At 52.4% G+C, this 25,867-nt stretch overlaps 1 protein-coding gene across 3 annotated transcripts in view; it reads left to right on the plus strand.

Annotated features, from left to right (window-relative positions):
* Positions 1 to 25,867, plus strand: part of VAT1L (vesicle amine transport 1 like) — a 213,214-nt gene that overhangs the window by 41,612 nt on the left and 145,735 nt on the right. Inside the window, exon 1 of one of the 3 annotated variants that reach the window (XM_063945385.1) lies at positions 24,457 to 24,840. The exons of 1 other annotated variant lie outside the window; for it this stretch is intronic. In XM_063945385.1, coding sequence (XP_063801455.1) covers positions 24,638 to 24,840 — 203 coding nt within the window. In that variant the 5' untranslated portion in view covers positions 24,457 to 24,637. Of the gene's footprint in view, positions 1 to 24,456; positions 24,841 to 24,914; positions 24,938 to 25,867 lie in introns of those variants that run through there. One more of the 3 variants, XM_063945387.1, reaches the window with a different exon arrangement.

Raw genomic sequence — 25,867 nt, forward strand, 5'->3', positions numbered from 1 at the left:
TTAGTAGTATTAATCTTGTAACCCGAGTATTGCGAATAGAGATCAATCTCAGCAGTGGCGGAACTAGCGAGCGGTGGGCCCAGGTGCGACAAAATGCTTTGCCCCCCCCCCACCCACACACATCCCATCCAAGTCCACCCCCTCACCCCTGGAGAGGATCTGGTGAGGGGGACCTGCTCAGGTCCAGAGAAATGGATACCTAGCAACAGTGCCGTAACTAGACATTTTAGCACTGTGTGCAAGAAACGGCATCGGAGCCTCACCCCTGCATGTAAAACAGGGGCAGTGCGCGCCGTAGGCGCGCGCAAAAATACATAGTGGCGTGGCTTCGTGGGGAAGAGGGTGTGGCCACAAAATAATACCAATTCATAAAACGGTGCACAGTAGTCTCCATTATTCAAATTACGCCGCACAGTAGCACCACTACACCAGGTAGAGACCCTTTTACACCTTACAGCGGACAGATTCCTCTTTTTACACATTACGGCAGACAGCGTCCCCTTTTTACACATTACGGCAGACAGCGTCCCCCTTCTTACACATTACGGCAGACAGCATGCACTTTTTACACATAACGGCAGACAGCGTCCCCTTTTTACACATAACGGCAGACAGCGTGCCCTTGTTACACATAGCGGCAGACAGCGTACACTTTTTACACATAACGGCAGACAGCGTGCCCTTGTTAAACATAGCAGCAGACAGCGTACACTTTTTACACATAACGGCAGACAGCGTCCCCCTTTTTACACATTACGGCAGACAGCGTACACTTTTTACACATAACGGCAGACAGCGTCCCCTTTTTACACATTACGGCAGACAGCGTGCCCTTGTTACACATTACGGCAGACATCGTCCCCCTTTTTACACATTACGGCAGGCAGATTCCCCCTTTTTACACATAGCGGCAGGCAGATTCCCCATTTTTACACATAGCGGCAGACAGTCCCCCATTTTTACACATTGCGGCAGGCAGATTCCCCCTTTTTACACATTGCGGCAGGCAGATTCCCCATTTTTACACATTGCGGCAGGCAGATCCCCCCTTTTTACACATAGCGGCAGGCAGTCCCCCATTTTTACACATTGCGGCAAGCAGATTCCCCCTTTTTACACATTGCGGCAGGCAGATTCCCCCATTTTTACACATAGCGGCAGGCAGTCCCCCATTTTTACACATAGCGGCAAGCAGATTCCCCCTTTTTACACATTGCGGCAGGCAGATTCCCCCTTTTTACACATTGCGGCAGGCAGATTCCCCCTTTTTACACATTGCGGCAGGCAGATTCCCCCTTTTTACACATTGCGGCAGGCAGTCCCCCATTTTTACACAAAGCGGCAAGCAGATTCCCACTTTTTACACATTGCGGCAGGCAGTCCCCCATTTTTACACATTGCGGCAGGCAGTCCCAACAAAGACAGAAAGAAAGAAAGAAAGAGACAGAAAGAAAGAAGAATTATACTTACCCTCTCTGCTGGCTCAGGCTCCTCGGTGCAGCTTCTGACGATTCCCGGGCAGGAGAGAAGGAGGAGGAGGGAGGTGGAGGAGGGAGCCGCAGCAGCGCTGTGTTATTGGTGGAGGTGCTGCTGCTGCTGCCCCTCTGCTTCACTATAGGCTGTTCTCGGAAGACAGCCTATAGTGAAGCAGAGGGGCAGCAGCGCCTCCACCAGTAACAAAGCGCTGCTGCGGCTCCCTCCTCCACCTCCCTCCTCCTCCTTCCCCCGTACCGCTGCTCCTCTCCTCTCCGGGCGGCTGTGCGCTGCGGGCAGCGGTTGCCCGCAGTGCACAGCGGCATGTAATGAGTCAATTTGACTTATTACATGCCTTGGGCCCCTGGACAGAGGCGGGCCCCAGTGCAACGCACTGGTTGCACTGGCGGTAGTTCCGCCTCTGAATCTCAGAGAGGATAGAGCGATGATGTTGGATTTGTAATAGAAACTAACACATCAATTTTATGTTCAGTAGGGCCGATTTTAGCACCCATAATATTCGGATTGTGGCGAACCCTGGCCACTAAAGGTTGCATGACCAGGGCAAAAATTAAGGGCAAGAGCGGGCATCCCTGCCTGGAACTATTGGCTTAGCAAAGAGGGGATACTACCTGCTCTCACCTGTTGTGATAACTAAGATATATTTTAAATATATGTTAATGCGTGTATTTTGTAATTGTGGATCTAAAGATTTGAGAATGTGTTTGATGCAAATGCCTTTATTGAGGCACAGTGCTCAGCATATGCATACAATTTGAAAACAGTGTCAAATACACAAGTATGGGATGCGATGATGTGGATACCAGATGAGTGTCTATAGATGAATAATACAACATGCATAAGTCTGTGGCGATGTTGTTCAAGTTTCTCTAGTCCCACTGGTAAAGGGTTCCATTAGTAAATAGGTGGGTACTTCTTGGTGTTCTACAGTGCTGCTTGTGTGCGATGAACTCAGGTTCCTAGGTGAGCAACCGCCTTGTCGCTTGTGCTCTCATTCCGGTCCCGCGGTGCATGCAATGTGTGCAGGCCTGCACACCTACTCCGGGACTCCGGGGAGGCTCACCAGGTGCAACGTGATTTCCAGATAGTCGGTATCGTAAGAGTGGCCGGCTCCCTTGTTCACCGCAGCGCTGGCCCGGCCGCTGTACTCACCATGCAGGTGAGGAGACTTAGATGTTCGGTGGTGGGCTGCTGGTTCCGGTTCAGTAAAGGTGCAGTGCGGGTGGTCTGGATGTATGTAATAATTCTGCTTATCATTCTAGTATGGTGCACATAGTAAGCAGTATGATATGATGTGTTACACTTAGTAGGTGGTACAATAGGGGTCTGTTAGTGTATTTCCTTCCTAATGTTCCTAGTACTTTATTCTATTGTGGACTAGGAATAAAGTATTAGTAGAATAAAGTACTACTAAGTCAAATATCCATTCTGTATGCCAACCTTAATGCACATATTTGTCCGCATGTTTTTGTCCCACTTAAAGCTAAATGGGAACAGGACATTGGCCTGATTGATGATGACCAATGGATGCAGGTGTTGAGTTCTATTAAATACACTACCCCATGTATCAGGTTTAAACAGGTCTTCTTTTACATCCTGCACAGAACATACTGAACCCCGGTCTCTCTATCTAAAGTTGGGTTGAGGCCTGATGATATTTGTCCGAGATGTGGTGCCCATGAAGCTAACTTCTGGCATTTATTTTGGTTGTGCCCAACAATGCAAGCTTTTTGGGAGGCAGTTTGGACAGACATATTACTCACTGAGCCAAAGCTACCCACTTTTTCTCCTTAGCTATGCATGTTTGCTCTTGACCTAGAAGAATCCTATTGCCCGGCAATATATAAATATGTTCTCTAACTACTTCAGCGAAACTAATTATAGCAGGGGTGGCCAACCAGTCAGAGACAAAGAGCCAAAAAAATCTTATTAGGTACGTCAAAAAGCCGAAGGCGAGCATGCAAAAATGGGGTGTGGCCTTGTTCCTGCTAGGACACCCCCCTGGTATTAAATACATTGAAAAAGTCAGATCCACATAAAATAAATTTTTAAAGCCAGATCCAACATAAAATACATTGAAGAAGTCACTTCCACATAAAATAATTGAAAAAACCAGAACCACATAAAATATAATGAAAGACGATTCACACAGTACACTTCAGCTCTCCCATGTGTCACTCCACTCAGCTCCCCCACGCGTCACTCCTGCTAGCACCCTATGTCACTTCAGCCAGCTCTCCCATGTGTCACTCCTGCTAGAACCCTCATGTGTCACTTCAGACCCCCCCCCCCCCCCAACTCATGCCATTGCAGCAGCTCTTTATTACCCCTTTCACACCGCACAAATATCCCAGTATCGACCTGGCATATTGCCGGGTCGACACGGCTTGGTGTGTTCGGTGTGAAAGGGCCATGGTCGAATTCCTGGGTTGCCTGACCCAGTAATTCAACCCGAGTTATAAGCAGTGTTATTCCCGGGTTGAATACCGTGTTAGTGGCAGCGTAAACGGGTCCCTGGGTCGATGCAACCCGGGACCCATTTACTACATAGGGAGAGGCGGCGCGGAGATGAGCTCATCTCCCAGCATCACCTCCGCACCCGCTGCCAGCTCTGCCCCCTGACGCTATGGCAACCGACCTGTCAAATTGCGGGATCGGGAAGCCGCCTGTTAGGATCCAATGCCGGATCCCACCCGGGAAGGACCCATTTCCAATTCCCCGGTGGGATCCGGCATTGGCGATGTGAAAGGGGCTTAAGTGTCCTCTGTTTGCCGGTGGGTGTTTCACCTCTAGTATTTGGCTCCCTCAGTCCACAGCCCCATAGTGCTGCCGCATGTCTTTCTGGAGTGCAGTGGTTACCATATCTGTTGTGGTAATGTGACTTCAAGCGTTGGAGCCACACTTAAAGAAAGAAAGAGCCACATGCGGCTCAAGAGCCACAGGTTGGCCACCGCTGAATTATAGCAAGAAACTAATTTGCTGCATCCTCTCCTATAACCTGTATAACTGGGGTGCTTTGGTTAATGAAGTGTAACACACCCACAAACACATCACATTTACAGTGCTGAAAACTTAAACAAAATTGTGGGGTGCTAATGTGAATCAGGTTCGGGTGATCAGAGCGGCAGACCTGCTTTACCTCTCAGACACAATGACAACACAAACATAATACAGGATTGAACTCCATTTTATTATCCTAACAAAATTAACAAGTGGCAGGTAAACAGGAAACAGATGCACAATTGAAGCAGGCTGGTTATGGCTTTTAAACAACAGTCTCAGGTAACCAGCATTAGCAATACATGTGGCAGATAAGCAGGTAACTGGTGCACAACTTAAGCAGGCTGGTTATGGCTTCTAAATAATAGTCTCAGGTAACCAGCGTTAGCGATACCGGTGGCAGATAAGCAGGTAACTGGTGCACAATTGAAGCAGGCTGGTTATGGCTTCTAAATAACAGTCTCAGGTAACCAGCGTCAGCGATACCGGTGGCAGATAAGCAGGTAACTGGTGCACAATTGAAGCAGGCTGGTTATGGCTTCTAAATAACAGTCTCAGGTAACCAGCGTCAGCGATACCGGTGGCAGATAAGCAGGTAACTGGTGCACAATTGAAGCAGGCTGGTTATGGCTTCTAAATAACAGTCTCAGGTAACCAGCGTCAGCAATACAGGTGGCAGGAAGCAGGTAACTGGCGCACAATTGAAGCAGGCTGGTTATGGCTTCTAAATAATAGTCTCAGGTAACCAGCGTTAGCAATACAGGTGGCAGGAAGCAGAGGACCACCTGCTGCGGCGCTTCTGCCACCTCCGATCGGCTCCCGAATCTTCTTCACTACTTCTGCCGGCGATGTCCTCTTCTGCTCCGGTCCCCGCCGTCCTCTCACTGGTCTCCAGCCGCAGGTCGCTCTTCTCTTGTGCAGCAGGCTCCGGTCCGCGCCGTCATCTCCCAGCCACCAGGGGTCCTCGCCGCGTCCTTCCTCCGGGGTCGTCCTTCGCGGTGCCTGCGCGTCCTTCACCACCGGGTCCAGCATCTTCTCTGCAGCAGCCTGGGAATTCCTCCTGGGGATCTTCCTCCACCCGCTCCTCTTCGGTAGCGATCCGCACCGGGCATCTCCAGTCGTCCCCGCGATCCTCTTCACCGGCAGGCAGCGGCGTGGACGGCTCATCCTCACCAGGGGTCCTCACTTCCGACTAGGTCTCCAGCTCTGCTCCTCGGTTCACTGCGGTCACCGGATCTTCCCCTTCGCTTCTCACAGCGCAGACGGACACACGACCCGACAGGCGGCTCCTCTCTCCAGGCTCGTCATAGCTCCTGGTCCTGGCGGCGGCTTGGCTGGGCAGCAGTCAGGCTTCAGTGGGGGACTCCGCACTTCAGGCTCCCGGCAGTTACATGCTGACAACTCCTCCAGGTAATCTTCCCATACCAGGGCTCTCCTCCTGTGCTGTGAGGCTTCTTTTAAGGGTCCTGGTGCTCCTCCACCTCCCCTCTCCTCTATGATGACTGGCTCCCGGGGCCCCAGCAACAGACCACCCCCTGGTCACTCTGCCCTACAACCCAGGGGACCCAATAAGCTGGGGACATGTTTCCCGGACTTTTTATGTTGCTGGGTAAGAGGTGACAGGACCAGAGAATTGGCGGCAAAATCCCTGTCCAAATCTGACAGGGTCACATAAAGTTCAGACCTGTCATACTATAGGGTTGCTGAGGGACAGTATGGAGACTTTTAATATATATAAAAAAACAGGAGGTCCCTATTTAAAAAAAAAAAAAACTTCAGGGTATTACATTCCTTCAGGGTATTACATTCTACCCCCCCTAAAATTATACGTGTCCTCACGTATACATCTTAACACTCTACATCGGTTAACATAAGCCTTGAACTGGGTACAGCTCTGTTGGCAAACAAGTCATTGTGTCTGGAGCACAGGCCCGCCCGAGATTCTCTGATCCTGTTCGTGACGCCAAAGTGATGTAACACACCCACAAACACATCACATTTACAGTGCTGAAAACTTAAACAAAATTGTGGGGTGCTAATGTGAATCAGGTTCGGGTGATCAGAGCGGCAGACCTGCTTTACCTCTCAGACACAATGACAACACAAACATAATACAGGATTGAACTCCATTTTATTATCCTAACAAAATTAACAAGTGGCAGGTAAACAGGAAACAGATGCACAATTGAAGCAGGCTGGTTATGGCTTTTAAACAACAGTCTCAGGTAACCAGCATTAGCAATACATGTGGCAGATAAGCAGGTAACTGGTGCACAACTTAAGCAGGCTGGTTATGGCTTCTAAATAATAGTCTCAGGTAACCAGCGTTAGCGATACCGGTGGCAGATAAGCAGGTAACTGGTGCACAATTGAAGCAGGCTGGTTATGGCTTCTAAATAACAGTCTCAGGTAACCAGCGTCAGCGATACCGGTGGCAGATAAGCAGGTAACTGGTGCACAATTGAAGCAGGCTGGTTATGGCTTCTAAATAACAGTCTCAGGTAACCAGCGTCAGCGATACCGGTGGCAGATAAGCAGGTAACTGGTGCACAATTGAAGCAGGCTGGTTATGGCTTCTAAATAACAGTCTCAGGTAACCAGCGTCAGCAATACAGGTGGCAGGAAGCAGGTAACTGGCGCACAATTGAAGCAGGCTGGTTATGTCTTCTAAATAATAGTCTCAGGTAACCAGCGTTAGCAATACAGGTGGCAGGAAGCAGAGGACCACCTGCTGCGGCGCTTCTGCCACCTCCGATCGGCTCCCGAATCTTCTTCACTACTTCTGCCGGCGATGTCCTCTTCTGCTCCGGTCCCCGCCGTCCTCTCACTGGTCTCCAGCCGCAGGTCGCTCTTCTCTTGTGCAGCAGGCTCCGGTCCGCGCCGTCATCTCCCAGCCACCAGGGGTCCTCGCCGCGTCCTTCCTCCGGGGTCGTCCTTCGCGGTGCCTGCGCGTCCTTCACCACCGGGTCCAGCATCTTCTCTGCAGCAGCCTGGGAATTCCTCCTGGGGATCTTCCTCCACCCGCTCCTCTTCGGTAGCGATCCGCACCGGGCATCTCCAGTCGTCCCCGCGATCCTCTTCACCGGCAGGCAGCGGCGTGGACGGCTCATCCTCACCAGGGGTCCTCACTTCCGACTAGGTCTCCAGCTCTGCTCCTCGGTTCACTGCGGTCACCGGATCTTCCCCTTCGCTTCTCACAGCGCAGACGGACACACGACCCGACAGGCGGCTCCTCTCTCCAGGCTCGTCATAGCTCCTGGTCCTGGAGGCGGCTTGGCTGGGCAGCAGTCAGGCTTCAGTGGGGGACTCCGCACTTCAGGCTCCCGGCAGTTACATGCTGACAACTCCTCCAGGTAATCTTCCCATACCAGGGCTCTCCTCCTGTGCTGTGAGGCTTCTTTTAAGGGTCCTGGTGCTCCTCCACCTCCCCTCTCCTCTATGATGACTGGCTCCCGGGGCCCCAGCAACAGACCACCCCCTGGTCACTCTGCCCTACAACCCAGGGGACCCAATAAGCTGGGGACATGTTTCCCGGACTTTTTATGTTGCTGGGTAAGAGGTGACAGGACCAGAGAATTGGCGGCAAAATCCCTGTCCAAATCTGACAGGGTCACATAAAGTTCAGACCTGTCATACTATAGGGTTGCTGAGGGACAGTATGGAGACTTTTAATATATATAAAAAAACAGGAGGTCCCTATTTAAAAAAAAAACAAAACTTCAGGGTATTACATTCCTTCAGGGTATTACATTCTACCCCCCCTAAAATTATACGTGTCCTCACGTATACATCTTAACACTCTACATCGGTTAACATAAGCCTTGAACTGGGTACAGCTCTGTTGGCAAACAAGTCATTGTGTCTGGAGCACAGGCCCGCCCGAGATTCTCTGATCCTGTTCGTGACGCCAAAGTGATGTAACACACCCACAAACACATCACATTTACAGTGCTGAAAACTTAAACAAAATTGTGGGGTGCTAATGTGAATCAGGTTCGGGTGATCAGAGCGGCAGACCTGCTTTACCTCTCAGACACAATGACAACACAAACATAATACAGGATTGAACTCCATTTTATTATCCTAACAAAATTAACAAGTGGCAGGTAAACAGGAAACAGATGCACAATTGAAGCAGGCTGGTTATGGCTTTTAAACAACAGTCTCAGGTAACCAGCATTAGCAATACATGTGGCAGATAAGCAGGTAACTGGTGCACAACTTAAGCAGGCTGGTTATGGCTTCTAAATAATAGTCTCAGGTAACCAGCGTTAGCGATACCGGTGGCAGATAAGCAGGTAACTGGTGCACAATTGAAGCAGGCTGGTTATGGCTTCTAAACAGTCTCAGGTAACCAGCGTTAGCAATACAGGTGACAGATGAGCAGGTAACTGGTGCACAACTGAAGCAGGCTGGTTATGGTTTTTAAACAACAGTCTCAGGTAACCAGCGTTAGCAATACATGTGGCAGATAAGCAGGTAACTGGTGCACAACTTAAGCAGGCTGGTTATGGCTTCTAAATAATAGTCTCAGGTAACCAGCGTTAGCGATACCGGTGGCAGATAAGCAGGTAACTGGTGCACAATTGAAGCAGGCTGGTTATGGCTTCTAAATAACAGTCTCAGGTAACCAGCGTCAGCGATACCGGTGGCAGATAAGCAGGTAACTGGTGCACAATTGAAGCAGGCTGGTTATGGCTTCTAAATAACAGTCTCAGGTAACCAGCGTCAGCAATACAGGTGGCAGACAAGCAGGTAACTGGCGCACAATTGAAGCAGGCTGGTTATGGCTTCTAAATAATAGTCTCAGGTAACCAGCGTTAGCAATGCAGGTGGCAGGAAGCAGGTAACTGGCGCACAATGGAAGCAGGCTGGTTATGGCTTCTAAACAACAGTCTCAGGTAACCAGCGTTAGCAATACAGGTGGCCGGAAGCAGAGGACCACCTGCTGCGGCGCTTCTGCCACCTCCGATCGGCTCCCGAATCTTCTTCACTACTTCTGCCGGCGATGTCCTCTTCTGCTCCGGTCCCCGCCGTCCTCTCACTGGTCTCCAGCCGCAGGTCGCTCTTCTCCTGTGCAGCAGGCTCCGGTCCGCGCCGTCATCTCCCAGCCACCAGGGGTCCTCGCCGCGTCCTTCCTCCGGGGTCGTCCTTCGCGGTGCCTGCGCGTCCTTCACCACCGGGTCCAGCATCTTCTCTGCAGCAGCCTGGGAATTCCTCCTGGGGATCTTCCTCCACCCGCTCTTCTTCGGTAGCGATCCGCGCCGGGCATCTCCAGTCGTCCCCGCGATCCTCTTCACCGGCAGGCAGCGGCGTGGACGGCTCATCCTCACCAGGGGTCCTCACTTCGGACTAGGTCTCCAGCTTTGCTCCTCGGTTCACTGCGGTCACCGGATCTTCCCCTTCGCTTCTCACAGCGCAGACGGACACACGACCCGACAGGCGGCTCCTCTCTCCAGGCTGGTCATAGCTCCTGGTCCTGGCGGCGGCTTGGCTGGGCAGCAGTCAGGCTTCAGTGGGGGACTCCGCACTTCAGGCTCCCGGCAGTTACATGCTGACAACTCCTCCAGGTAATCTTCCCATACCAGGGCTCTCCTCCTGTGCTGTGAGGCTTCTTTTAAGGGTCCTGGTGCTCCTCCACCTCCCCTCTCCTCTATGATGACTGGCTCCCGGGGCCCCAGCAACAGACCACCCCCTGGTCACTCTGCCCTACAACCCAGGGGACCCAATAAGCTGGGGACATGTTTCCCGGACTTTTTATGTTGCTGGGTAAGAGGTGACAGGACCAGAGAATTGGCGGCAAAATCCCTGTCCAAATCTGACAGGGTCACATAAAGTTCAGACCTGTCATACTATAGGGTTGCTGAGGGACAGTATGGAGACTTTTAATATATATAAAAAAACAGGAGGTCCCTATTTAAAAAAAAAAAAAACTTCAGGGTATTACATTCCTTCAGGGTATTACATTCTACCCCCCCTAAAATTATACGTGTCCTCACGTATACATCTTAACACTCTACATCGGTTAACATAAGCCTTGAACTGGGTACAGCTCTGTTGGCAAACAAGTCATTGTGTCTGGAGCACAGGCCCGCCCGAGATTCTCTGATCCTGTTCGTGACGCCAAAGTGATGTAACACACCCACAAACACATCACATTTACAGTGCTGAAAACTTAAACAAAATTGTGGGGTGCTAATGTGAATCAGGTTCGGGTGATCAGAGCGGCAGACCTGCTTTACCTCTCAGACACAATGACAACACAAACATAATACAGGATTGAACTCCATTTTATTATCCTAACAAAATTAACAAGTGGCAGGTAAACAGGAAACAGATGCACAATTGAAGCAGGCTGGTTATGGCTTTTAAACAACAGTCTCAGGTAACCAGCATTAGCAATACATGTGGCAGATAAGCAGGTAACTGGTGCACAACTTAAGCAGGCTGGTTATGGCTTCTAAATAATAGTCTCAGGTAACCAGCGTTAGCGATACCGGTGGCAGATAAGCAGGTAACTGGTGCACAATTGAAGCAGGCTGGTTATGGCTTCTAAACAGTCTCAGGTAACCAGCGTTAGCAATACAGGTGACAGATGAGCAGGTAACTGGTGCACAACTGAAGCAGGCTGGTTATGGTTTTTAAACAACAGTCTCAGGTAACCAGCGTTAGCAATACATGTGGCAGATAAGCAGGTAACTGGTGCACAACTTAAGCAGGCTGGTTATGGCTTCTAAATAATAGTCTCAGGTAACCAGCGTTAGCGATACCGGTGGCAGATAAGCAGGTAACTGGTGCACAATTGAAGCAGGCTGGTTATGGCTTCTAAATAACAGTCTCAGGTAACCAGCGTCAGCGATACCGGTGGCAGATAAGCAGGTAACTGGTGCACAATTGAAGCAGGCTGGTTATGGCTTCTAAATAACAGTCTCAGGTAACCAGCGTCAGCAATACAGGTGGCAGATAAGCAGGTAACTGGCGCACAATTGAAGCAGGCTGGTTATGGCTTCTAAATAATAGTCTCAGGTAACCAGCGTTAGCAATGCAGGTGGCAGGAAGCAGGTAACTGGCGCACAATGGAAGCAGGCTGGTTATGGCTTCTAAACAACAGTCTCAGGTAACCAGCGTTAGCAATACAGGTGGCCGGAAGCAGAGGACCACCTGCTGCGGCGCTTCTGCCACCTCCGATCGGCTCCCGAATCTTCTTCACTACTTCTGCCGGCGATGTCCTCTTCTGCTCCGGTCCCCGCCGTCCTCTCACTGGTCTCCAGCCGCAGGTCGCTCTTCTCCTGTGCAGCAGGCTCCGGTCCGCGCCGTCATCTCCCAGCCACCAGGGGTCCTCGCCGCGTCCTTCCTCCGGGGTCGTCCTTCGCGGTGCCTGCGCGTCCTTCACCACCGGGTCCAGCATCTTCTCTGCAGCAGCCTGGGAATTCCTCCTGGGGATCTTCCTCCACCCGCTCTTCTTCGGTAGCGATCCGCGCCGGGCATCTCCAGTCGTCCCCGCGATCCTCTTCACCGGCAGGCAGCGGCGTGGACGGCTCATCCTCACCAGGGGTCCTCACTTCGGACTAGGTCTCCAGCTTTGCTCCTCGGTTCACTGCGGTCACCGGATCTTCCCCTTCGCTTCTCACAGCGCAGACGGACACACGACCCGACAGGCGGCTCCTCTCTCCAGGCTGGTCATAGCTCCTGGTCCTGGCGGCGGCTTGGCTGGGCAGCAGTCAGGCTTCAGTGGGGGACTCCGCACTTCAGGCTCCCGGCAGTTACATGCTGACAACTCCTCCAGGTAATCTTCCCATACCAGGGCTCTCCTCCTGTGCTGTGAGGCTTCTTTTAAGGGTCCTGGTGCTCCTCCACCTCCCCTCTCCTCTATGATGACTGGCTCCCGGGGCCCCAGCAACAGACCACCCCCTGGTCACTCTGCCCTACAACCCAGGGGACCCAATAAGCTGGGGACATGTTTCCCGGACTTTTTATGTTGCTGGGTAAGAGGTGACAGGACCAGAGAATTGGCGGCAAAATCCCTGTCCAAATCTGACAGGGTCACATAAAGTTCAGACCTGTCATACTATAGGGCTGCTGAGGGACAGTATGGAGACTTTTAATATATATAAAAAAACAAGAGGTCCCTATTTAAAAAAAAAAAAAACTTCAGGGTATTACATTCCTTCAGGGTATTACAGAAGTATCTGGACATGATAGGTTTACACATAGATCTAGAGCAGCGGTGGCCAACCTGTGGCTCTTGAGCCACATGTGGCTCTTTCTTTCTTTAAGTGTGGCTCCAACGCTTGAATTCACATTACCACAACAGATATGGTAACCACTGCACTCCAGAAAGACACGCGGCAGCACTATGGGGCTGTGGACTGAGGGAGCCAGATACTAGAGGTGAAACACCCACCGGCAAACAGAGGACACTTAAGCCCCTTTCACATCGCCAATGCTGGATCCCACCGGGGGATTGGAAATGGGTCCTTCCCGGGTGGGATCCGGCATTGGATCCTAACAGGCGGCTTCCCGACCCCGCAATTTGACAGGTCGGTTGCCATAGCGTCAGGGGGCAGAGCTGGCAGCGGGTGCGGAGGTGATGCTGGGAGATGAGCTCATCTCCGCGCCGCCTCTCCCTATGTAGTAAACGGGTCCCGGGTTGCATCGACCCAGGGACCCGTTTACGCTGCCACTAACACGGTATTCAACCCGGGAATAACACTGCTTATAACTCGGGTTGAATTACTGGGTCAGGCAACCCAGGAATTCGACCATGGCCCTTTCACACCGCACACACCAAGCCGTGTCGACCCGGCAATATGCCAGGTCGATACTGGGATATTTGTGCGGTGTGAAAGGGGTAATAAAGAGCTGCTGCAATGGCATGAGTTGGGGGGGGGGGGGTCTGAAGTGACACATGAGGGTTCTAGCAGGAGTGACACATGGGAGAGCTGGCTGAAGTGACATAGGGTGCTAGCAGGAGTGACACGTGGGGGAGCTGAGTGGAGTGACACATGGGAGAGCTGAAGTGTACTGTGTGAATCGTCTTTCATTATATTTTATGTGGTTCTGGTTTTTTCAATTATTTTATGTGGAAGTGACTTCTTCAATGTATTTTATGTTGGATCTGGCTTTAAAAATTTATTTTATGTGGATCTGACTTTTTCAGTGTATTTAATACCAGGGGGGTGTCCTAGCAGGAACAAGGCCACACCCCATTTTTGCATGCTAGCCTTCGGCTTTTTGACGTACCTAACTAGATTTTTTTGGCTCTTTGTCTCTGACTGGTTGGCCACCCCTGATCTAGAGGGACCTTATCTCACTATTTTAGTAAATGGGATAGATTGAACACTTCTCACCTAGCTACAGCTACGACAACTCCGGTCCAATTCTCTAACTGTAGAGTGGAATAGTATTGGATTTCCTCCCCCCCCCTTTTTTTCTTCTTTCTATGATTGGGGCATCTGATGTGATTCTTTTCTCTTCACTCTTTGTCTAGTCCAGTGGTTTCCAAACTTTTTTGAATCACGGCGCCCTAGAATATCAGAATTTTTTTCACGGCACCCCTAGGCCAAAAATTTCTTATTGAGAAATTTAGGAAGAAATATTACATTAAGTAGATTGCGTTTATATGTCATCCTTAGGGTCAGTTGTGTGGTGAGGGACAAGATTTGCTTCTGTTTGGCCACATATTTTATGACTGGCAGCCGCCAGCACTGGTTTTGCCTATTATATTGACCATGAATAGTTTGAATTGGTCCTGGACCACCAACGCGGGGCACCCCTACAAGTGTCCCGAGGCACCCCAGGGAGCCACGGCACACAGTTTGGGAACCTCTGGTCTAGTCTCAACCTTAAATTATTGGGATTCTTGTTGGTTACGAGTTTCCAAATTTACATCTGATAAATATGATCCTCTACAATACATCAGAAAACCGTACTGTCTGTTCACTTTGTATTTGCTATTAACTGTGTACAGGTTTAATAATCACAAAGCAATTTTCTTGATGTCAACAAGGCACTCTTTATTTTAATATTTGTAAACTGTGATACAAGCAATGTATGCTTTTGCACTTTGTTCTTTTTGTTGTGTTTCTTATGTGCAAAAACTCAATAAAAAAACTACACAAGTAAAAAAAAAAAAAGAATAAAGTACTACTATGTGCAACACATCATATCATATTGCATACTATGTGCACCGTACCAGAATGATAAGTAGAATTACCATAAAGTAAAAATGTTTAGCACACAGCCTTTAAACCACACCAGCAGCAACTAGCTGTCAATCGAAAAGACAAGCCACGCCCACCACAGAGCTCATTGGAGGGCACCACTACAAAAAGACCCTCATTGGACCTCACCAATTATCCTTGACAAAGGCCATTACGGCTGAAACACTTTGGATACATACAGCCAGACCACCCGCACTGCACCTTTACTGAACCGGAACCAGCAGCGCACCACCGAACATCGAATACCACTTTTATACCAACTATAGCGGGTTGCACCCGGGAGCCTGACATGGGAGCTTCCTGGGCGCAACCCGCGTCAGGCCCCTTTCACACCGCTGAATCCAACACGGCATATTGCCAGGCTGGTGACGTCAGCTGTGATGCGGTGGGGGCGACGCTTAGAGCTCACATAATCTCCAAGTGCCGCTTATACCTTCACTGTGAACGGGAGCTGGGTCGATGCAACCTGACTTCCCGTTTACACAGCACAGCTTGCCAGGTTGAACCCGTGTTCAACCCTGCAAGCTACCCGAGTTGGAATACCGGGTCATTTGACTAGGATTATTCCAACTGGGCCCATTTACACCACACAGCAACACGGCGCTCATGTGCAATAACCCGTGTTACTAACTGGCGGTGTAAAAGGGGTATAAGTCTCCTTACCTGCATGGTGAGTTGAGTGGCCGGGCCAGTGCGGCAGTGAACAAGGGAGTGGGCCACTCTCGTGATACCCACTACCCAGAAATCACGTGGCACCTGGTGAGCCTCCCTGGCATCCTGGAGCAGGTGCGCAGGTGTGAATCGGAGCACAAGAGACCAGGGGGCTGCTCACCTAGGAACCAGAGTTCATCTCACACAAGCAGCACTGTAGCTGCACACCGGATAAGGGTAAGTTGTTGCACCTGGAAGGGATGGGACGCCGACCTTCCTGGAAGTACCCACCTATCCACCAACGGAACCCTTTACCAGTGGGACTACAGAGACTTCAACAACATCGCCACAGACTTATGCATGTTGTATTATTCATCTATAGACAATCATCTGGAATCCACATCATTGCACCCAATACTTGTGTATTTGACACTGTTTTCAAATTGCATGAAAATGCTGAGCACTGTGCCTCAATAAAGGCATTTGCATCAAACACATTCTCAAGTCTTTTCCTACATAGATCCGAAATTACAAAATACACACATTAACATATATTTGAAACATATCTTATTTATCGCAATAGGTGAGCAAGAAGTACCCCCCCCCCCCCCCCCCCCCCCCTTTGCTATACCGTACACCGAGTCTGGGCAACTCGTACAACCAGCTGCTCCTGAAACAGAGTGCTTAGACGAATTACTGCGCTGACTGCATCAAACCTTTGCATGGTACCATTGGCTGTTTCAAAGCAGGAAGAAGTGACTCCATTGACAGAGAACCGCACTGAGAAGTTGCGATACAATGCCGAAATACCATCATAAAACTTTCCTGGAAAAGCCGATTGTTGGAGAACAGAGAAGGCGAAAGCCACAAAATGCGATCAAATGCCTTCTCCGCATCCAAGGCTAATAGAAGCCAGGGAGGAGGATTTCCGCTGATGAATAGAGTGAATAATATCGATGGCCCTTCTGGTGTTGTCTGAGGCTTGTTGGCCTGGGATAAGTCCAACCTGATCAGGGTGGACCCATATAGAGAGAAGGGGGGCCAGAATTTTTGCATAGATTTTAACTCAGCATTGAGCAATGAGATAGGTCTATAATTGCCACACTGGGTAGGATCTGTCAGGTTTGGGGATCACAACAATATCTGCTTGAGTAGTCACCGGAGCCAAGGATGCACCACTCAAAATGTGATTATAAAGAGGTAAGGTGAGGGGCTAGCTCTTTCTGAGAAATCTCGCTGCCTAGGTGTCATCCTTGACTCTGATCTGTCCTTTGTTCCCCACATTCAATCTGTCTCAAAATCATGTTACATGCATCTAAAAAAACATATCCAAAATACGACCATACCTTACACAAGACACTGCTAAAACTCTAATCCATGCTCTCATTATCTCCCGCATTGATTATTGCAATAGTCTCCTAACTGGTCTTCCCAAAACGAGACTCTCACCACAACAATCCATTTTGAATGAAGCTGCGAGGCTAATCTTCCTCACTAGACGTTCATCGTCTGCAGATCCGCTCTGTCAGTCCCTCCATTGGTTACCGGTATTCTGCCGTGTTAAATATAAAATACTTTTACTGACATACAAGGCTATTAACCAAATAGCACCAACGTACATCTCCTCACCTCCCAACACGACCTCTTCGCTCTTCACAACATCTGCGTCTCTCATCCACACACGCACAGTGCCAGAGTCTGCAGCGCATGCGCAGGACTCCGAAAAATGGCTTCCGCACCATTTTTTCGGAGTCCTGTGCATGCGCTGTAGACTCTGGCACTGTGCCAGAGTCTCTAGTGGTCAGTGCTCTAGCAGCAGCGCGACGGCTACGGGAGAGGAGGGGGCCCACACACGTCAGCAATGGACTCCGGAAAGGTGAGTATATGAGAAATGGGTGCAGTGTGTGCTGTGTAGGCCCCCCTGGACTCAGGGGCCCGTGTGCACCGCACACACTGCACCCATTATAGAAACGCCAATGCTCACATGTCTTCTCACCCTTCCTCCCAACCCGGTTCATCATTGCTGTGTGACCATATCATACAGCCCAAGAACCTTTGCAATCTGGTGGACAACTATGCAATAGATAACACCTATCCTTGTGTATCAATGCCTATAGATTGTAAGCTTGCGAGCAGGGCCCTCCTCCCTCTATGACTGTTATTACCCAGTTTTGTTATATCATTATTTCCAATTGTAAAGCGCAATGGAATTTGCTGCGCTATATAAGAAACTGTTAACAAATAAATAAAATCAGATTTTTAGGCAATAACCCTGTAGTAAAGGTGACAAAGTGCTGTGATAGTAGTCCTACTGCTATCACAGTATAATACATAGACCACTAATAGCCAAATGAGGATTACTCTTTCCCAATACATGGTACTGCAGCTACCAGCCTATGTTACAGCATAAACTAGTTATACAGTACCATATTCCACAGTTTAACCACTTAACTAATAATTCCCCCCCCCCAGAAACCGCTCCGAAATTGTCGTTTTTTTAATATGAGTGAACTAGGTGAAGAACATGAATTTAACCCTATCCAAAATGATTTAAAAAACATTGCAGCTTTCATTTTGAAAGCCAAGATAGCCTCTAGGTATACAGGGGAGGGGGGGGGGGGGGGTTTAATTTACACTCCCCAGAGGCTACTATTGTCTACAGCCGCTGGAGGGGCGGGACCTACCGTGCCGACCGATCAGAAGTGATCGGTAGCACCAGGGCCGTTTCTTGGGGCAGGCGAGCAGTGCAACCGCACTGGGCGCCCGCCACGGCACTAACTGTGGCTCCCTGCTTCCCCCTCCTATTTCTCCCCAAGTAACCCGCTCGGGGGGTGGAGTTTCACGGAATGACTCGGTTGCGTTGTTACGTCACGACGCAACCCCGTCACTCCGCGAAACTCCCCCCCGAGCGGAGTACAGAGGGGGATCCAAGTTAGGAAGAGGGAAAGGCCGGCGCGAGGAGCGGCTGGTGAGGCGGGCCGAAGAGCGGTAATCGCCTCTGTAAGTATTCTCTCTCTCTCTCTCTCTCTCAATGTGTAAAATGGGGACACCTGCCATAATGTGTGAAATGGGGACTCTTGCCTGCCGTAGTGTGGGGTTTAAATGTATCAAGGGCATTGCGGTGTGTGGCATAATATGGTGCAGGGGGCATTACTGTGTGGGGCTTAATATGGTAGAATTCTTTTTTCCTGTGGTGGTCGTGATCTGTTGGAGCAGAGTCAAAAACTGGATTGTGAGGTAGTCTTTTCAGACGAGGCCATGCCCATTTAAATGAGGCCATACCCATTTAGATGAGGCCACGCCCCCTTTCCGGGTGCATGCGCAAGTTGTTTTTTTATCTAGGTGTGTGTGTGGGGGGGCACATTTTTTTTATGTCATGGGGGGGCGCATTTTTAAATCTCGCACTGGGAGCCAAATTGGCTAGAAACAGCCCTGGGTAGCACGGTAGTCAGTAGGGGAGAGTGCAGGGAGGCAGAGGGACCTTGCGGCCCCTCTGACAGCAGCAGCGGAGGGAAGTTTCCCTTCCCTGCTGCTGCTAACACTGTGTATTTGACTGGTTGCATCCTGTGCGACCAAGTCAGATAAAGCACTTGCAGGCATGGTCGTGTGAGAGGTGCGGGGCGTGTGGTGGTGCCTGCTGCCGTGCAGGTGTAGACGCGGTACTCACCAGGCGCCGCTCTCTCTCACCTTCAGGTACCGGAACCTTCAACGGACCTGGAATTCTTCAGTCGGATCCGGACACGGCGATTCCCTCTCGGAGCTGACCGACGACCTAGCTGAGGAGAGAAGGGTTTACATTAAAGGGGGTATCGACCCTGCTTCCGGTGGAACAGGGGATACCCCAGGGGTGGCTGCGACCTTCACCGGCTGGGTGAATGGTCATCACCGGCACAAAGCCTCAGCTACCCAGCTTTCACACACTCGCGCTTTCGCACGTAGTGTGATGAAAGGGATTCTCACGTCCGTGAGCAATCCTAACTCCGGCGCTCGGGGACAAACAAGGGACAGACGTACACGGATGCTACTCACCGTCACAAGTCTTGCACTCCGATCTTCTCCACTTACAGGTCCCTGTAAGGAGGCAAAGAGAAACAGCCGTGCAGGGCCAAGAACTACCCTAGTGTGCGTCCGCTACACTAGCTACATAAACAGAGCCCTCAAACTAGCTCGTGTGGGTGGTGCGACACAACTATGCACAACTTACACAACACATACACTTTGCCCTGCACGGTAACAACATATATCACACTATCGGAGTTACCACATAAAACGGTGCTGTCCCTTTATCTACCCGACTCAGAACACCCAGTAGTGGGGACCGCACAGCTCACCCACCTACCGTACTCTCAGGGTGGCCTGAGCCTAACGCCCAGTGCCACCTTTACTCACCTCGGGGAAAACACTGCTTCGATGGGCCTAGCGCCCCCTAACTGCACACAGGCCGGAGGCCTGACTTCGCCCACGGGCCTAGCGCCCGCCTAACTTGCTGCCCGTTGGGTGACCTGGGCCTTGTGCCCAGGGTCACCTTATCTGTACCTACTGGCCAAAATACGCTAGGGCCTAATGCCCTCTATCGCCCACAGGCCTATTGCCTGATTTGTCCCCCGGGCCTAGTGCCCGCCTAACTGGTGCCGCAGGGGTGGGGTGGCTTGGGCCTAATGCCCAAACCACCTAATCAGACAAATGACCCCCAATCTCCTAACTGCGCCACAGGCCTAGTGCCTGACTTGTGCCCTCGGGCCTAATGCCCGTCCCTGGTGGTCGAGGGAGGAAAAGGGGAGGGGGGGCAGGATGCCTCACTGAGGCCTTACCTAACCCGGGGGCCTCCGGCACCGTCTTCTGCCGCTGACCCGTCCTGGCCAGCGGCGCCGGCGTCTCTCCTCCGCGTCCAGCCGCCGCTGGACATCTTCTCTTCCGATCCCGACCGATGACCTCCTCCGGCTCCTCCTTGCGGCGTCTGGATCTTCTGCGCTCCGGCGCGCCGACCTCCGTCCGCGCTGCTCCCGCCCGTCTTCTTCCTTCTGCCACTCGATCCTCTTCCTCGCGCTCCTGCGCGCGGGCTCCTCCTCTTCGCCGCTCTTCGGCGCGGCCTCCTTTACGAACGGCTCCCGCCCGGCGTCTGACGTCAGACGCCGGGGGCGGGGCCTATGACGCGGCGAGCGCCGATTGGCTCGCCGCGTCACTCTCCGATTGGCTGCCGCTCCGGGAGCCGCGATTGGCTCCCGGAGGGCGCCAAGATTTAAATGCCCCCGCAGTCTCTGGTCCGGTGCAGGGAAAAAGGTAATCCCTGCACCGGACACCCGCCGCCACGCACCAAGCGCTGGGGACAGACAAGCTGCCCCAGCGCTGTCCCCAGCTAGGGACGGCAACATGGATGTGCCCACAGGGCACATCCTTACATTTCCCCCCCCTTTTTCCTTTGTAGTCCCTACAAAGATCTCCACGGCGTCCATCGTCCGCGGGTCAGGGAATTCCAAGGTCCTTCCGGCGAGGGTGCATTCGGGGGCCCAGCCTGGACCAGCTGTGACCCCACATCCTTCCTCCTCCAGCTCCGGGTTCCTCTTACGGCCTGACCTCCATCGGCGGATCCTCTGGGGGAGTGGCATCTCCTCACGGTCGCTTGACGCTGGCCACCAAGGGGAATCTTCCTCCACGGGGACAACAGTCACCCACTCTTGGCCTCCGATATCGTCTGTGGCTTCGTCCCTGTCTTCCGGGTGTGGTATCGACCACCACCCAACAGCGGAATCCTCCGGGGCATCCGTTTCCTCCCGGGCAACAGCCACCACATGTAGAATTTCCTCGTGGGGCATCTCCAAAGGTCCTGTGTCTTCATCTGGAACGGGTCCTCCCACGGCATCACAGTCCTGTCCCCGTACGTCGGTCCATTTCGACACTCCTGGCAGGTATTCTTGCTCCAGGACTATCTCCTCCTCTTCACGGAGGGCATTCAACTGGGAGCATGACTCCACCCGATCCTGCCAGTCACTCTCGTCGGCGCTTCCGATGCCAGAGTCGTCCTCCATCTGTTCTGGGAGGGATTCGTCGGCGGACAGCTCACCGTAGTCCGAGTCCTCCTCCGATATCTGGCCTGGGGTATTACTTTCCTCCTCAGCGTACTTCTTCACTTCCGCTGGCACCTCTGCTTCCTCAGCGTACTCCTTCGCTTCCGCTGGCATCGTTACTTCCTCAGCGTACTCCTTTGCTTCCGCTGGCATCTCTTGGTACCCAGGACACTCCTGTTCCGCACGTCCTGGTCGTGGACGGTTCCATCGCGGGGAGATTCCGGACGTCTCAGTCACTGGGTCTTCACGCTTTTCTTCGCAGCGTGGCCTCTTCACCTCCCAGTCGTCCACCTCCGCCTCATGCGGGAAAGGATTCTGCCTTACTGGGGTAACTTTCTTGGGACAGAGTAGGTCCGCGGCATCTTCCCAGGGGCACTCACTGGCCGCATGTCCTGGTCGTCGACACTTCCAACAAGGGAGGGCCACTGCCACCTTCTCCAAGACGGGTTCCTGGTCCACCTCCTTCACTGGGGAATCCTCACCCGTTGGTTCCGGCTCAGAGGAAATGGGCACCTGCGAACTAACTTCAAGCAAGGCCTTCCGCTCCATTTCCTTGGTTTCCTCCTCCCATCTCTGGGCGCGACCATCCGCAATCATCCGGTCTTCATTCCACGGACAATCGGGAAGCGCATGTCCTCTCGCCTCGCAGAGCGCACACACAGGCTCTGCAGCCACCCGGTCCCAAAGCTGCTGACGAGACTCCGTCAGCTGCTTCACCGTGGCCTCGTAGTCCGTCCTGTCTTCCGTCCATGGACATTCCAGGAGCCGATGTCGGGGATCTCCACAGCCTTCACACCGGGAATCAACCTCGTCTTCGCTCAACTCTTCGTCCCAGGGACAACTGTTGTGCTCATGCCCGTAGTTTCCGCAGAGCAAACACCAGGACTCTTTCGCTTGGCCCTTCTGACGTCTTCGGTCCGCTTCCTGGACCACCTTCTTTGGGGACGTCTCTCGCCAAGTACACTCGTCGGCAAAGTGACCTGTTTGCCGACATTTCTTGCAGGGCGTCACAGCGGCCTTCTTGCGCCCCTTCTCCCGGCGCTCTTCTTTTCCACGCTGGACCGACCGCTGCACCATCTTCAGGATGTCTGCCCCAGACACCGTCACCCAGTCGCTCTGGTCCGCACACGTCCGGGGGTGAGTCTTCTCCGGAGCCGTCCGCAGGGAGGTCTTCTTGGTGGCGTTCCACATCGTGTCCGTGATCCGGTCTCTTTTATCCTGCCTACTACGCCAAATGTGAGAGGTGCGGGGCATGTGGTGGTGCCTGCTGCCGTGCAGGTGTAGACGCGGTACTCACCAGGCGCCGCTCTCTCTCACCTTCAGGTACCGGAACCTTCAACGGACCTGGAATTCTTCAGTCGGATCCGGACACGGCGATTCCCTCTCGGAGCTGACCGACGACCTAGCTGAGGAGAGAAGGGTTTACATTAAAGGGGGTATCGACCCTGCTTCCGGTGGAACAGGGGATACCCCAGGGGTGGCTGCGACCTTCACCGGCTGGGTGAATGGTCATCACCGGCACAAAGCCTCAGCTACCCAGCTTTCACACACTCGCGCTTTCGCACGTAGTGTGATGAAAGGGATTCTCACGTCCGTGAGCAATCCTAACTCCGGCGCTCGGGGACACCCAGTAGTGGGGACCGCACAGCTCACCCACCTACCGTACTCTCAGGGTGGCCTGAGCCTAACGCCCAGTGCCACCTTTACTCACCTCGGGGAAAACACTGCTTCGATGGGCCTAGCGCCCCCTAACTGCACACAGGCCGGAGGCCTGACTTCGCCCACGGGCCTAGCGCCCGCCTAACTTGCTGCCCGTTGGGTGACCTGGGCCTTGTGCCCAGGGTCACCTTATCTGTACCTACTGGCCAAAATACGCTAGGGCCTAATGCCCTCTATCGCCCACAGGCCTATTGCCTGATTTGTCCCCCGGGCCTAGTGCCCGCCTAACTGGTGCCGCAGGGGTGGGGTGGCTTGGGCCTAATGCCCAAACCACCTAATCAGACAAATGACCCCCAATCTCCTAACTGCGCCACAGGCCTAGTGCCTGACTTGTGCCCTCGGGCCTAATGCCCGTCCCTGGTGGTCGAGGGAGGAAAAGGGGAGGGGGGCAGGATGCCTCACTGAGGCCTTACCTAACCCGGGGGCCTCCGGCACCGTCTTCTGCCGCTGACCCGTCCTGGCCAGCGGCGCCGGCGTCTCTCCTCCGCGTCCAGCCGCCGCTGGACATCTTCTCTTCCGATCCCGACCGATGACCTCCTCCGGCTCCTCCTTGCGGCGTCTGGATCTTCTGCGCTCCGGCGCGCCGACCTCCGTCCGCGCTGCTCCCGCCCGTCTTCTTCCTTCTGCCACGCGATCCTCTTCCTCGCGCTCCTGCGCGCGGGCTCCTCCTCTTCGCCGCTCTTCGGCGCGGCCTCCTTTACGAACGGCTCCCGCCCGGCGTCTGACGTCAGACGCCGGGGGCGGGGCCTATGACGCGGCGAGCGCCGATTGGCTCGCCGCGTCACTCTCCGATTGGCTGCCGCTCCGGGAGCCGCGATTGGCTCCCGGAGGGCGCCAAGATTTAAATGCCCCCGCAGTCTCTGGTCCGGTGCAGGGAAAAAGGTAATCCCTGCACCGGACACCCGCCGCCACGCACCAAGCGCTGGGGACAGACAAGCTGCCCCAGCGCTGTCCCCAGCTAGGGACGGCAACATGGATGTGCCCACAGGGCACATCCTTACAGTCGCATCTGATGCAACCATGCCAGGCTAGTGGTTAAGGCGGCTTTACTAACATACAATATACACACACACACACACACACTGCCACATACATTACACACACTCACACTGTCACATTCATACATACATACATACATGTAACACATACACTTCTAAACATAAATACATTTTACACACACACACATACATATCGCACACACAGAAAGTGTAACACACAGACATTGTCACATACATAGATATCACACACACACATACACTGTCACACACATACAGTACATGTCACGCAGACTCATACACATATACAGCACTTGTGTTATATTTAAGCCATCATCCCGGGTCTATGTCTGGAGACGGCGCGCAGCAATGCCCGGGGAGCAGTGAGGCGGAGATGGCTGCCGCGCCGCTAGAGCGCGCATTACGGTAGAACGGAGGAGCAGCGCCTGGAGCCCGAGCATCCCATCATACAGCAGCAGCGCCCGGAGCCATGGCAAAGGAGCGGCCGGAGAGAACCGAAGAGACCGAGCAAATGATAGAAAAGGACGCGGTCGAGGGAGTAGGAGTCGGGGACGGCAAGGACATGAGAGCCGTGCTCCTCTCCGGGTTTGGAGGGCTGAACAAGCTTCGGGTGGCCCGGAAGGTGATGCCAGAGCCCCAGGAGGGAGAGCTGAAGATCAGGGTGAAAGCCTGGTCCGGTACCCTTTATACCTTCCATTATACCCAATGCATAGCAGGTGCCGTCTCTGCCAGTCACTCCTGGCACTGAGTGTCAGCCGGCCATGGAGGGGTCAGTGTATGAAAAGCTGGGCACCTATAGAGGGGTCATTGTGTGGAATGCAGTTCAAGTATTGTCATATGCAATGCCTGTCACTGCATGGAATGCTGGGCACCTATGGAATTGTTAATGTATGTAATGGGCACCTATGGAAGTGTTAATGTATGTAATGCTGGGCACCTATGGAATTGTTAATGTATGTAATGCTGGGCACCTATGAAAGTGTTAATGTATGGAATTTATTATTATTTATTATTATCCTTTATTTATATGGCGCCACAAGGAATCCGTAGCGCCCATTACACATTACATAATCAAATGAGCAAACAAGAAAACAGCACTTCCAGTTCAAGACAATATAGGACAGGTATAGAAAACCCGGTGTTAGGTGCCATCAAAGGCAGTAAGGAGTATAAGATTGTGTAAGTAAGAAAAGGAAAGGCACATGAGGAAAGAAGTCCCTGCTCTTGCGAGCTTACAATCTAAAAGGTGAGGGGCTAACAGACCAGGGTGACACAGAAGGGGTAGACAGTGAGCATAGACAGGAGGGTTAAGGTGGAGAGTTGGCTGGGTTTGGTAAAGAAGTGGGTCTTGAGAGCCCGTTTGAAGTTTTGTAGAGAGGTGGAGAGTCGGATGGGGAGAGGTAGAGAATTCCAGAGATAGGGAGCAGCATGTGCAAAATCTTGTAGGTAGGGGTGGTAGGAGGTAATCAGTTGGCAGGAGAGACGGCGTGCATTAGCAGAGCGAAGAGGACGGGTGGGAATGTAAAGAGAGATAAGGTCAGAGATGTAAGAGGGAGAAGAGTGGGCGAGGGCTTTGTAGGTGAGTGTGAGAAGCTTGAATTGGATTCTGAATGGGAAGGGTAGCCAGTGAAGGTCCTGCAAGAGAGGGGATGTGGATGTAGTACGTTTGGTGAGGAAGATGAGATGGGCAGCAGCATTG

The sequence above is a fragment of the Pseudophryne corroboree genome, chromosome 11 (assembly GCF_028390025.1).
Source record: "Pseudophryne corroboree isolate aPseCor3 chromosome 11, aPseCor3.hap2, whole genome shotgun sequence".
NCBI classification, from domain to species: Eukaryota; Metazoa; Chordata; class Amphibia; order Anura; family Myobatrachidae; genus Pseudophryne; species Pseudophryne corroboree.